Source organism: Macrobrachium rosenbergii, chromosome 27 (assembly GCF_040412425.1).
Source record: "Macrobrachium rosenbergii isolate ZJJX-2024 chromosome 27, ASM4041242v1, whole genome shotgun sequence".
Taxonomy (NCBI): Eukaryota; Metazoa; Arthropoda; class Malacostraca; order Decapoda; family Palaemonidae; genus Macrobrachium; species Macrobrachium rosenbergii.
The window spans coordinates 22,094,496-22,108,735 of record NC_089767.1 but is presented as its reverse complement, the minus strand read 5'-3'; the positions used below and the strand labels follow the sequence as shown (position 1 = coordinate 22,108,735).

The 14,240-nt window shown below is 37.7% G+C and overlaps 1 protein-coding gene across 5 annotated transcripts in view; it reads left to right on the top strand.

Moving 5' to 3' along the window:
* Positions 1-14,240, top strand: part of LOC136853484 (thiosulfate:glutathione sulfurtransferase-like) — a 37,896-nt gene that overhangs the window by 13,712 nt on the left and 9,944 nt on the right. For 3 of the 5 annotated variants that reach the window (XM_067129096.1, XM_067129095.1, XM_067129099.1), the window contains one exon: positions 6,901-7,197. In XM_067129096.1, the coding sequence (XP_066985197.1) occupies positions 6,901-7,197 (297 nt within the window). Of the gene's footprint in view, positions 1-2,795; positions 3,789-6,900; positions 7,198-14,240 lie in introns of those variants that run through there. The other 2 variants (XM_067129098.1, XM_067129094.1) reach the window with 2 other exon arrangements.

Here is a 14,240-nt window from a genome sequence, read left to right as displayed (position 1 = left end):
GCGGTTCTAGGGGCTTGAGACTTATGGCTAAGGAACCCATAGATAAGCCTAGATGTTAAATAGTCTTGCATAAGTAGCGGATAAGGAATCAAGTATTCGTACCATTCAGGGAATTCGATGTATAAGAAAGGCCTAACGTCAACTATTCACGGTGTCTCTGTTTATGTAAAGGCTTGCACGTGTTGTGTGGATTAAAGGCTTTAATGAAGTGAGCGGGGACGGGGAGTGATTGAACTGAAGATGTGTGTTAAAAAATATTATATATATATATATATATATATATATATATATATATATATATATATATATATATAATTATATATTTATATAAATATATATAAATTATAAATGTTAGTGATGTCTTATCCCCACATATTCTTTCCAAATAGTAACTCTGAAATGCATTTAGCAATTTCAACATTTATAATTTATACATTTATATATATTTATAATTTATATATTTATATAAATATTATATATATGTATATTATATACATATGACTTACTATTTGGAAAGAATACTGTGGGGATAAGACATCACTGGCACCAAAGGCGGGTGGGAAGGGGTGACAGGTAAAAATAACCGAAAACTACCGATATTAGTGTCTAATCCATAGTTTTCGAGGTTGCTGAGATGAATAGTGACACTCCCGATGCCATCTAAGTCCAAGTTCAGCCCCAGTAGGAAGGTGGGGAAAGAAGGGGTGGGAAGGGGGTGATGCAAAGATAACCGAAAACGACAGATATTGGTGTCTAATCCATAGTTTTCAAGGTCGCTAAGATGAACAGTGACACTCCCGATGCCCTTTTAGTCCAAGTTCAGCCTCAATAGGAAGGGGGGGTTGAAAATGAGTGAGAAGGGGTGACATGTAAAAATAACCGAAAATAACAGATAATAGTGTCTGATCCATAGTTTTCAAGGTTGCTGAGATGAACAGTGACACTCCTGATGCCCTTTCAGTCCAAGTTCAGCCCAGATAGGAACCTGGTCGGTGGGAATTGGTGACGTAAAATAACCAAAAACAACAGATATTAGTGTTTTCAAGGTTGCTGAGATGAATAGTGGCACTTCTGATGCCCTTTCAGTCCAAGTTCAGCCCTGATAGGAAGGGGGCATGAGAAGGGGTGGGAAGGGGGGTGACATGTAAAAATAACCAAAAACGACAGATATTGTGACAAATCCATAGTTTTTGAGGTGGCTGAGATGAATAGTGACACTCCCAATGGCCTTTTAAGTCCAGTTTCAGCACCAAGAGGAAGGGGGGGACATGTGAAAATAACCGAAAACAACAGTCTAATCCATAGTTTTCAAGGTCACTGAGATGAAGAGTGACACTCCTGGTGCCCTTCAAGTCAAAAGTTCAGCTGCAATAAGAATAGGGGATGAAAAGGGGTGAAACATAAAATGTCAAAAATGCTGGGGAATGTAATTGAAGATCTATCTTAACAGGAAAGAGAGAGAGAGTAGAGGGGGTGTTAGGGAGGATAGAAAGAGGGAAACAGAGAGTTGGAGAGAGAGAGAGAGAGGAGTTTATTGGTTGTCATTCAGAGGTTTCCCAGGCAGTGCCGGGTTGGTCAGCTAGTTTATACAGTATATGTATATATATATCTTCTGTAGTCCATTGTTTGTATTTTTACCAACGATCAGTAGTGTTACCGTATTAATCATAATCAATACACTACGGTTTCATAGTATCTCTCTCATTCTTTCCTTCTCTCTTTTTCCCTCCCCCTTTCTTTATGTATCTCTGTCATCTCTCAAGGACGTTTATTCTTTCTTGCTGTGCTCTGGTTTTGCGTTGCCAAATTACGCACAGGCGCCAGGGTTCCTCGTCGCCGCCCTGCATAGATGAGTGCAAATGAGGCTTGTCAAACCACGTTCGCTTTTTAAAAGATATCGGCCATTGCTTAAATTTTTTTACCCTCTTATCATTCTTTGACTCAAAGGACGTAGTGGTTTCAGCATTGTCCTATCATCTCATATGATCACTTGGCTAGGTTACTTGTTTGCTCTCTTATTTACGTCGTATTTGCATCTTCCCTGAATTGTGTAAGTCTTTTAGTAGTTGATTTATATATCTTTAAACTTTTTAAGGTTGCCACTGCGTATGTTGGATTGTTCCTAAATCAGTTTTCTTACTCGGACTTTCTCTTCGTTGAAAGTTTGCTTTGTTATGTAATGTCTTTCAACTTAAATGACTTGACACATTATAAATAAGATTAATTTAGTAAATAGAACTTTTATTCTGAAAAATACTTGAATTTGCATTGATCGTATTGTGCATTTACTCTGGTGGCATTTGTTCCAGGCCACTGCTACTGCAAAATGCAGGTTCAGAATCTATTGATTTCATTCTGCCGTCCCCAAGTTCCAACTCTGCATCGTACTATCTTAGCTTGGCCTAATCCTGTTTTCGTAAATGTATCCCGTTAGTACAGCTTCAAATTCTCACATCGAAGGCATTTTCCTGGAAAAGATGTTCCCGGAAAAGGAAAGATATTGAAGTACCGGTACTCGAGGAATTTGCTCTCCATGGACCTTGGGTCTGCCCTCACGCCTTTACGTTGATCGATAGCGAAAGACGAACGTTACATAACTGGCAACGGCTCGTGGCAATCCTGCTGCTGCTGGTGCATCTACTCTGCGTCGTAGATATGTCGTATGTTGTTGTCTTTGTGAATTAAAAGTGATTCAATCGTGTATGAGTGTGCCAATATTGCTTTATGAAAGTGCTTGTGATTTAGGGAAGCTATAGTTACGGCCGCAGGGGTGCTAGCGTGGGTGGGGTTTTGGTGTGAGTCGGCGCCGACTCATCGGTCGCCAGCAGCTTCTTTCTACTACGTCTCTGCTACAGTGCTATTACTAACCACACATGGGCTCGGTGGTACCTGAGGCGGATATGCCAAGTGTCGACTGGAAACAGAATTTCATTTTATTCAGTGATGTCCGATAATGTACTCTTAAATGGTGACGTTGGAAGTGTCCTGCATTATTTTATCTAACTCTTCTTCATGCTTACAGTAGTATTGAGAACCCGCAGAATTTAAAATCTCGATTCGTCCTTTGGCGCCAACATGTCATGGGCACGTTCTTGGCACCATTGGCATCCCTGGGGCAGTTGTTGATATATAACAGGGGGCGAAGAGCTGCTACCAAGTTAGTTTACGCCACACCACAAGAGCGCGGGAAGTTGAAGTCGTGTTAACGGGCTTCGGCCCTCTTGTATTTTACCATCTTATTGCCAGCGGCTGTTCTAGAGAAGAATCATAAAAGAAGAGGCAGTCAGGAAGTCACCTGAGATCGTTGACAGGACGCATTTCCGAATTTCCAGCTGACCGAGAAAGTACAGTATTATATACATTCCACAGGACAACGAACACGAAGGAACGCAACTTTCTTCGGCTTCGCTATAGAAAGTAACATCCTGCAAGTGAAGAAGAACCCTTGATTTCAAGGGGGAGAACTTAGTTTCTATAGAAGCTTTAGCGTCTCGACTTCTGAGGACACCATATAAATAAGACAGCCTAGGAAGAACAACATCGCGCGATGGAAGTACTGGCCAAATCACTGGGGTCCATACCTCGCACACTGTCAATTTGTAAGCTTTGTTGTTTTTCCGGTAGGAGTACTGTCCCCCCAAGCCGTTTCATACACAGACGGGCTTCCGTCGACCTCTGGTCTAACTGTCTACCTCAGGTCCATCGTTATTCAACTACCTCGTTGCCCACTAACAGAACAGATGCTATTCGAGCTACTTCTACTAACACTTCTAGAACTACTAACGAAGGTATAGAGTAAATGGGAGGTCGGACTCTGCCACCTCTTACTTGTTGTATAACAGCCTAGTAGAAATGGCACCAGCCTCAAGCACTCGAATCACATTTAGTTTCGCAACTAAAAAGAAAGCTTTTCTGTCATTATTTAATGATGAGGTCATGCACTGAAAACGTTTAGCTGTTTTATAATTACAGTTATTCTGGTATTTATTAAATTGAACCACTTTCTTCCCAGACAAAAATTCACGCAAAAACTGAAATGGTCGACGGTTATTTTTCAGAGTTGTATAGTTAGAGAACACTAACAACACGCACTTACACCCACACACAACTTACCATCGAGTTCAATCTACCTTGGGAATAATTTACACTTAATTATAATTCTCCTGGGTTGTAAGTTGTTCCTAGGGTGAAGTGATTTCGATATTAAGTGATAGTGATGGTTTTAATATCTGTGAGCATATGAAAAGTCAAGTGTGTGTAAGTGACGAACATATATATATATTAGAATTGTGCGCGCGCGCGTGTGCCTGCATGCGTATGTGTTTCTATGTTCAGATGTTTACTTATGATTACTTACGATTTTTTTTTTCATTTAAAAAGCATGAGGTTTCTTAGGAATTGGGCGAACATTGTAAATTCAGCATTTTGCGTTAGCATTTATTAAGTGGCATACGAAATTTTTGGGGAACCTTATGTCCCTATCAGCGGATCACAGTGCATATAAAAGACTGAAGTACAGTAGGAAACTTGTTAAAAATATAAAGAAATTTACGATTCAAATTAACACAGTTAATGTAAAAAAAAAGGTAAAGTATAAAAACTTGAGATGAAATACGCCGTATACAGAGAAACGTTTATGGAAAATGAGACCTGTATTTTTTTTTTTACACCAGAGCACTGCTACTTGCTGACAGTAAAAAATAATAGTTAAAATAAGTTATGAGCCGGTGTTGAGAACGTTGCTGACCACAGTTACGTATCTTTAAAAGATGGGTCAAGAGTGTGCTTGTAAGCTATATATAATAAAGACTAGTTGGTTGAGTGATTGAGATTTGTTTTTATATCATGAAAAAGGTGCACTGTAGGCATTACTTAAGTTTCTTTGCCGCGTCCCTTCGGCCCCTAGCTGCCATCTGTTTCATTCATATTATTGTACCTCCGTTCATATTATCTTTCTTGCACCCTCTCTTAACAATTGTTTCATAGTGCAGCTGCGAGGTTTTCCTCATTTTACACCTTTAAAACCTTCGGTACTCTCTCAAGTCTCTTTCAGCGCTGAATGACCGCATTAGTTCCCAGAGCTTGGCCTTTGGCCTAAATTTGATATTTCAATTCCAATTTCATGAAATAGGGTACTCTTGGAAAAGTAGTGGGTGGCGGCCGGTTGGTAACAGGACGAATCAAAGAATCTTACGTGAGACAGGCCAGGGGTGCGTGCTTGCCGATGGCGCAGACTTATTTTTAGTTGGATCCATCATGGGAATCCATGCGGACTTTCAAGGGCATTCTGGATTCAAGGGCATTCTGGATAACCGATCGAAGTTCCAGAATGGCACATTTGCGGCAAGGCGAATTAATGCACAGTTGAGGTTAGCAGCAGTCGTCTAAGGGTATCATAATTTGAAGGATTCTCTGAAACGGTACTAATATATATATATATATATATATATATATATATATATATATATATATATATATATATATATATATATATTTATTAATATGGATGTATATCCTTTACCAATATTGAAAGTTACAGATAGACTTAAGTGCACAGTTAACGTTATGCAATGCTCAGTGTGTGTGTGTATGTGTATGTATGTGTGTATATATATATAATATATATATATATATATATTATACTGTATATGTGTATTTATTTGTATTTATTAATCTGCTTCCTCTAATGGGTGGTTCTTGAGGAAGAGCATGACAATTCTTATGCTGCCATATCCATACCTTAACTACTGATAGATGAACCCATTTATGCAGGAAATCTCCACAACCTTAACGACTTTATCCACTTAAATAATCTCATTGGCAGGGCATCAGAGCCCTTTACACAGAGTGCACCATTCATTCTTACCTTGCGTAAATATTTCGGCATATGGATGTCAAGTTCTACTTTCACTCCTTCCTCCTGATACTTTGATTTGTACTCTAATTTCATCTATTTATCGTCTCCATTAATTCTATGTAGCCTAACTGTGAACCGGCAATCAGTTTTTCATAACCTTACATTAACCTTTTTATCACTTCTGCTTATCAACACATTTTCCATCCTTTCAGCTCTTTGTACACTACATGTAGATACTTCCCCTAGAGTAGTTTCACCTGAAGAGCTTCAACCTTTATTTCTATCGGTTGGATTCTACAATCACACGTCATTTTGATAAAGGAGCGTCGGCTCAACAGTTTTTTCATACATTTTAACCTTGGCTTCCAGATAGCCCTTGCCTATCTTTTGCACACATCCTGCTACCTACTCATATTTTCCATTCTCCATTTATTCTGTGAATCACTTGTGTTGTCCTACCGTCACCCGATATACTACCATAATATACTTCTTATATTCTCCCACAGTTGGCTTCAGCATTCATTGTTCCCTCTTCCTGGCTTCCATTAACCCTCCTAAGAGTACCCGTGCTCACATTTATTCTCAACATTCTCTCCTATAATTTTCACTAGTTTATGCAGCTTCTGTTCACTGTCCATAACTGTTTCCTCTGTAAATATCAGCCATTCTACTGTATACTCCATTGGCGACCCATTTTCTTATCCCATAATGTGCCACTCTTAGATTTTGGCATCACCTCATTTGCATATATTAAATTACAGAAGGAGAAAAAAGGGAAAGGTGGTAAATGCGTAAATATAGATATTTTACAATCTTTATTTCCTTTATTTATTACTATGAACTGTATCTTCTTTCTCTGCATCTTTTCCCACTTGTGTGTGGGGTCGGTGTTTCGGACAGCTTTCCTACCCCTGGCTCTGGCAGACACATCGTCCTCTGACAATTGTATGTGTCTCAGATCTTCTCAGATCTGAACTGTGTATAGAAAGTTATTATCAACAGTTTTAACTATTGCTTCATACATTTTTTTGTATTTTTTCCAGGGTGCATGTCTTGCAACCAACAAGTCGCCCATGCCTCCACAACCCAGAGTCACTGCACTCCTCTAAATACTTCTGTGCACACCCACTCGGCACCTGCCACGCCTGCTTCCCCTACCCCAACCCCCGCCCCCATCCCCACTCCCACCCCAGCGCCCCCTAGAATCAACCGAAGGACTGAACTGGATTTTGAAGAACTCAGAGCTCTCCAGGTAGCTGGTGCCATTTCCCTCATCGATGTGAGACACCCTACAGAAATTGAGAACTCGGGCGAGATTCCTGGAGCTATTAACATCCCATGTAAGTAAAAACTGTTATCTTTTTTCACTCTGGAAACCATTTTTTTTCTGGTGGCTATTAAGATCTCCCCCATAGGCAATTTTCTACCTTCTGACGACGAAGTGGAAGCTTTAAGCATTTTAACCCGACATTTTTATTAGACATTATAGGCTATTTTTAAATTTATTAAGAGTGATTGCACATTTGAAAATGGAGTAGTTTATGCAACTTTACGTAAGACTGTATAGTCTTAATGTATAAGTAAAATTGACTACATGCCGAAGCACCGAATTAATAGTAGACAAATTTTGTTATGTGAGATGCTTCTAACTGCGGTAAAGGCCTTTGCACGGGTGGATGAAGATCCTTTTTTTTTTTTTTTTTTATGCTACCTGGATTCAGGGTTACCACCGTTCTCCATCCACTGGTAGTGAGCGAGGTTTATGCTACAAATTTTTGCAAGATCAGGACATTCAGGAAAAAAGATATTTCACGTGTGAAATAAGTAAGTAATCTCCCTTAATAGACCACTTACTCCTGAGCCTTCGGATATCTAACTGAAAATAGAAACTTAGGAGCAGTAAGAATCTTTACAGTATGGTTTATATATTTAATCAGACGCCATCTTGGCGCCACCCTAAAGTTGAAGAATGTTCAGTAAACATTCAAAAGAAATCTGCTACAGATCATGTAATGTAAAGACAGATTTGTTAGCGGCGAACAAAGCACGGTTAACAAGTCTCTAAAACCGTTGATACCTGCCTATCATATAGATTAGTTAGTTGATAATCCTCTCTGTCTTGACTTTCCTTTTATGTATTGTGCATCTAAATATCCCCTACTTCTTTTACGTGTTGCAGTCCAGAGTATTTCCTGTGAAGCCGTCTTTTATATGTATATTTCTTATTTTTCCAACACTTTGAAGACATGTTCTGCTGATAACATCCCAGGGGCCTCACTCTTAAGTCCTTTGTAAAGATGTGTCATGTTAATTGCAAAGATTATGTGCTGTTGGCAATTTTAATAATAAGCTTTGAATTATTTTGGTATACATATCGCTTCATTCACTGTAAGACGTAGTACCATCACCTGCCTAAAGAGTCCATTTCCTTCTGCTTTTGCAATGCCCATCTAGTCGCTCAGACGTCTTAGATGCATCCAAATGCCATGTCAAGATCCACGAAAATAAGATACATCTCTCTTTTGGCTTGGTACTTCTCCAGTGTTTTTTTCTTCTTCTTCTTCTTCTTCTTCTTCTTCTTCTTCTGTCTGGTTGAATTCCCTGGCATATTTCCAGACTAACATTGGCCGATTTTAACGGTCTCTTTTTTTTTTTTCTCGATTGTTCACCTCACCACCTTATAACCTTATACTGTACTTTTCACATGTATTGCAACCCCTTCACTTTACATATTTCTTGTAATACTCTTTCTCCCACTTTTTCCGGTCCAGTGTCCTCTGTTATGTTTTCATATATTCTGGTCAGGTTCTCATTGGTATGTTCTCCAGGTGCCTTGAGCACATCCCTTGTTATTCCTTGTGGGGCTGTGCTTTGTTTCATCTACCCAAGGCTTCTCTCTCTGCATCTTCGGATGTTATATCCCCTTCTGATTCCACTAGCTTGTCAACATCCTCAAATTCATATCAGACCTTTTCTTTGAGTAGATTTTCGAGACTTTCTAATTACTGACGTCCTTTGTCCAAATTCTTCTCTCGTTTGAACTTATTCTTCTCCATATTATTATTATTATTATTATTATTATTATTATTATTATTATTATTATTATTTTAAGCCTAAGCTGAAACCTTAGTTAGAGAAGCACAAGGCTACAAGCCCGAGGGTCCCGGCGGGTAAAGCAGGTCACGACTTGAAAAGAAATCGCCAAGTAAGGGGTAAACTGCAAACGAAATAAATTCAAACAACGTAAATAAGAGTATAAAGAATAAAAAAATATATAAATAAATTATGAAATTAATCATATGGTTGCATGCACAAAAATAAGCGTTTGCACGAACTTTGAACCTCACAAGTTACACTGATTCACCTGCAAGATTAGGATGATTCCACCATTTTGTCATGGGAGTAAAACCCATAGAAAATCGTATGTTAATAAACCTCACATAATGAGAGACAAGACTGCCAGAATAAACTGCCTTTCTAGTACTGCGTGGTATGTGGAATAGTGTAGGAAGATCAGAATGCAAATGATAAAGAATTATGAACAATCATACACTGCTGCTTGTAACATGAGCTTAATGGAACGGCGTTGCCAAAGATTAAATATCAAGATGAAAGATGAGGAATAGATTGCAAATTTTCGAATCTCTTTTGCCCAACGATTAAGATGCGAGTCAGGTGCTCATGACCGAAGGTGGGGTAGGGGGACGGCGACGATATTCAAGACTTGGCAGAATAAAAATATTTCCTGGACAGGTCTCCAACATTGTAGAAAGATTTTCTCACTATGTGGTTTTTTTTTTAGTTGGTTCAATAGTGGCCCAGAAAGAATTTTAGTTGGATTCGTGTTGAAAGAAACATGTCGATGAAGAGGTCACGTTTGGAGGTTGGGAACCAGTGTCACAGGCCTTTTACATTCACCGTATCTTTCCTTATCAACTTAGCCCCTGTAGACAGTATTTTCTCCCCCTCTTTGTTTTGAGAATCGGATTCCATTCCTCCCAGATCTTACTCTTCGCTCTAGCTTACCGCTTACTATCAGATATTAATAATTAAAGATAGAATAACACCTGTAGCTATATTAAGGCCATATGACCAATTTCAGTATGTAGTATGTATATATATATATATATATATATATATATATATATATATATATATATATATATATATATATAATATATATATATATATATATATATATATATACATAATACGCATACATCTACATCTACTTATACATATAAAGTTGAAAGGATATTGCATCATTGTCTCTAAATAGCTGATGAGCAAGTCTGGCTTACTTTGAAAGTTAAAATACTGGTACGTGAATCACTTGGAATATGAGTATTGTTGCATGCGTTACATAACTTTTTTGAGTAAGCCTTTCTAATAAGAGGTCGACAGCGGTAATATTTTTCTCAGTACAACGTCATTGTTATTATTATTATAATTTCCCAAAGCTACTAACCTAACCTACCCTAATAATAATAATTCATAGGTATACATCGAACTTTCATGAAACAGAAACCTCGTCATTTATTTGATATTGAATTTTGACTTCAGAAATTCACTATTTCCAGTAAGATTTGTGGTTATATGATTCAGCGTACGATGTCAAGAATGTATAGGTGAGACCTGTTGCATTTGAAAGACGACCAGAGTATATCATAAGGACTTAACAAAGAAGTTACCCGCTAAGTTTTTCGCTTCGTGCAGCCTTTGAAGGTCATGTAGTCGGATCACACCGATGTAAATTGTGGCAATTTTAATGCTGAATAATGTAATTACGCATTTGGCCACGTAGGTGGATGACGATTTTCAAGGACGTTTTACTTATTGTCAATAAGTAACTGTTTCGTGTTACTAGGGTCGTTTATTTTTTTATATTCTTCCGTCATTATCCACGTTAGTGCACGTAGTGCGATCTGTAATCGTGTGAAAATTTTACTTTCCGAATACATACGAAACATTTTGAAAGCTTGACACACTAATATATATATATATTATATATATTATATATATATATATATATATATATATATATATATATATATATATATATATACAGATATATACATATATATATATATATATATATATATATATATATATATATATATATATATATATATATATATATATATATATATATATATATATCAATCAAAGGTAATGTTACTTCTTGCAATTAATGAGAGAGAGAGAGAGAGAGAGAGAGAGAGAGAGAGAGAGAGAGAGAGAGAGAGAAGAATGTTTGAGAAACGGTCGAGCCAGTTGCGGTTGGTTGGCCAATTTAACAGCGACATAGTGGCGCCAGTCGTCCCCCCTCTAGCTTCCCAACAACTCTTTCTACCCGGCCTCCACACGTGACTATGTTGATACTAGTACCTTTGATGTTTTGTACCCTACACCTCACTGCACGTATGCGGGCCTTTCGTTGCCTTTCTCTATGATCATACGCGTGTATGTCTTCACGTTTGTGAATCTTTTCCTTTGTGGTACTATGTATCACTGTTTTAATTTCCTAATTCTAATCCAATTTTATAGAACAATGCATAATGTATTTATTTTATGAGTATTTCGCCATATTCCATGTTCGTTAAGAATCTATGCACATCGGTATGTAGATTCAACTTTCTTCTGGTTATAATTTCTGTAGAATACTATTACTGAAGTGTATAACCTGGCATTCAAAATGTGAAGATAGCCATATGGAGTAAACCTAAATAACCGTCCACTTCAAAAAAAAAAAAAAAAAAAAAAAAAAAAAGAAAGCGTCTGCTGAGTAGTGTGGATACGTAAGAGAAAAACAGGCCACTTTACGAATAGAAATACGAAGGCGGTATAGTGAGGTACTGTGAAATACTGTTGAAAGCAGTATCATCGCTCTCTTAAAGTCGGACCCCGTGGCAGTAATGGTGCCAGGGAGAGCGTTCCAATTTTATATTAAAGGTGATGGATGATCTCTCTAGTACGAAATGCTAAGACAATATCATGTCAAGGTACCTGACAGAATTATCGTTATTTTGCTTATTTTTTTCAGATGTTTATTTGCGGGTGATTGTCCTGCGTACAAGTCCATAAATACAGTTTTTATAGTTCGTTGTCAGATTTGGTTACGAAACCATTATCTATTTTCACCGCCTGCCCTGTTGGACTTTCACAAGCGAGACCTTTGAAGCAAGTAATTTTTTGTTTGCCTCATATTGTTTTTGCGAACTGTATTCATATTTAAACATTTGTGAAATTGCTACGTTCATGATAGAATAGAATAGTTTATGCAAGGAACATATGGCAGGTTGAGAATTTTGCCAACCCTGGCAAGTGCGTGAAGTTCGGGATGCGCAGTAGTATTTTTAAGGAATAATTATTTAGGATTCATATCAGCTGAGTTTGTATGATTGTGTAATTGAAAAATACTGATTTATAATTTTCAGGAATATTATTCTTCGATAAGTTTGCAGAATGAAAATATTTTTGAGTCAGTTTCATAAATACGTTTTCACATTTACCCTTGTTTTTATTCAGTTTCTGTTCTTTTTGACCTCTGGTAACTGATAGGAGACATGCTGAATGTCTATGCCCTTAAAAGGTGGTCATGGCGCCTTCGAATAATCTTCTCCCCCTCCCCCCTTATTTTTTGTGCACGAATACATTACTATCAGCTTTATATTTTCCGTGTGTTACCATTGTATACTATTGACTCTCCATGTTAAATGTGTAGCGTGCTTGTATACATAGCTCACGTTGTAAAAGTGACTGGTGTGTGTGGGATTGAGCCAAGTGTTTAAAATACGACCCGCCCGCCTTGGCTAGTGTAACCTTGAAGCTATGATAAACAAGTATCGATGAAATGCTCCATTATGACTTACTTCCCTTTCGCCAAGCTGTTTTAAATAGAGGAAATGCAAGTAAGGTTCTAGGTGAATCAGGCAATGATACGGTGACTTTCGTGCTTTAGTTATTGAAAGCTGTGCCAGCGAATGTTGGGGACGAACAACAACAAATTATCTTGCGATGGTTAACTGCAGTAGCAGCGGAGGGTGCAGTGTTTTCATATTCTCGCCTTGCAAGTTGTCGAATGCTAATTTTTTGTGGGGATTGCTTTTAGAACCCGGTAGGTTAGTAGTCAATGAGAATAAAATGGACGACTAGGAAATTACAATAATTTGAGCAACGTTCCGCCATTGTACTTAAGCTTGATAGCACAATATGGTAACGGAAATAATCGGTAATAATGGACCATAGTTTTCTTCAAACTATATATTTTAAGTGATCTATTTTCGCACATACTGTTTCCCTTTGTGAAGTTAATAACTTTAATGTTGCCTAGAGAGAGAGAGAGAGAAAACCACCATCGATTTTTGTTATGCAACCCTGGTTATATAACCGACAGATGCCAGCCAGAGAAGTCCCAAGGCTTAAACCTTGAATATCGATGTATCAGAGAGCGTCAGCATTGGCTGCTGACGTTGCTGTCAGTCTCGTGATGATATTCAAGCTTGCAAAAAAAAAAAAATCACTATTATGAAGATTGTTATCGGTTAATGAGAAACCGTAGGTCAGGGACTTCGTGCGTCTGGCAGGTCGTACTAGTCCAACTTGCACTACTACGTTTTACTTGGAGATCCCCATGTTTCTCCCCAGGGGATCTGTGCCAAGTTGCAGTTTCTTCAAAGAATTTAATCCTGATTCACTACAGTCTGTCATTGATTAAAGGATGCAACTTATGATAATCTTGTGCCTTTTGGACGAATATATGCTTATTTACATAGCTTTTATTTTCAAGCATTCAGTTGGAACAACCTTAAAAGGTATAAGCTTTGCAAAGCTAACTTTCAGGATAAACATTCAGTTGGAACAAGCTTAAAAGGTATAAGCTCTGCAAAGCTAACTTTCAGGATAGATTCCATGAAAAAAATAGAAAATTACCCCAACAAAAATTACAAGTTGCAAATAATTACAAAATTTATGGTTAAAATAGGAAATTTATATCTAGTTTTTTTTGTTTTAGTCAGCAGATTGGTGTTTTGTAAGTACCTGCTGTTGCCTCTACCTTTTTCGTACACCAACCAGCAAGACGAGATAAGGGTTGTTTATGTTCCTTCAAAATGTAATGTAGCCCTTGTACTCGCATCCTGATACTTTTGTTACGTATGGTTAGACAGTATTTGTAATGTTAAACAATTGTGTATAGTACAGTAGATACATAAAGTTCGGTGAAGAATTTAGGGCAGACATTGAACGGCGAAAATAAATTTTGAATGTGTACTGTGTAAATTCCTCTTCAATGAAACACTTCCGGGCAGTGCAGACGTCTATCACAAATGCAAATAAAAAAATTTATCGAGATAAAAACTCGCTCTAACATCAGTCATGATGT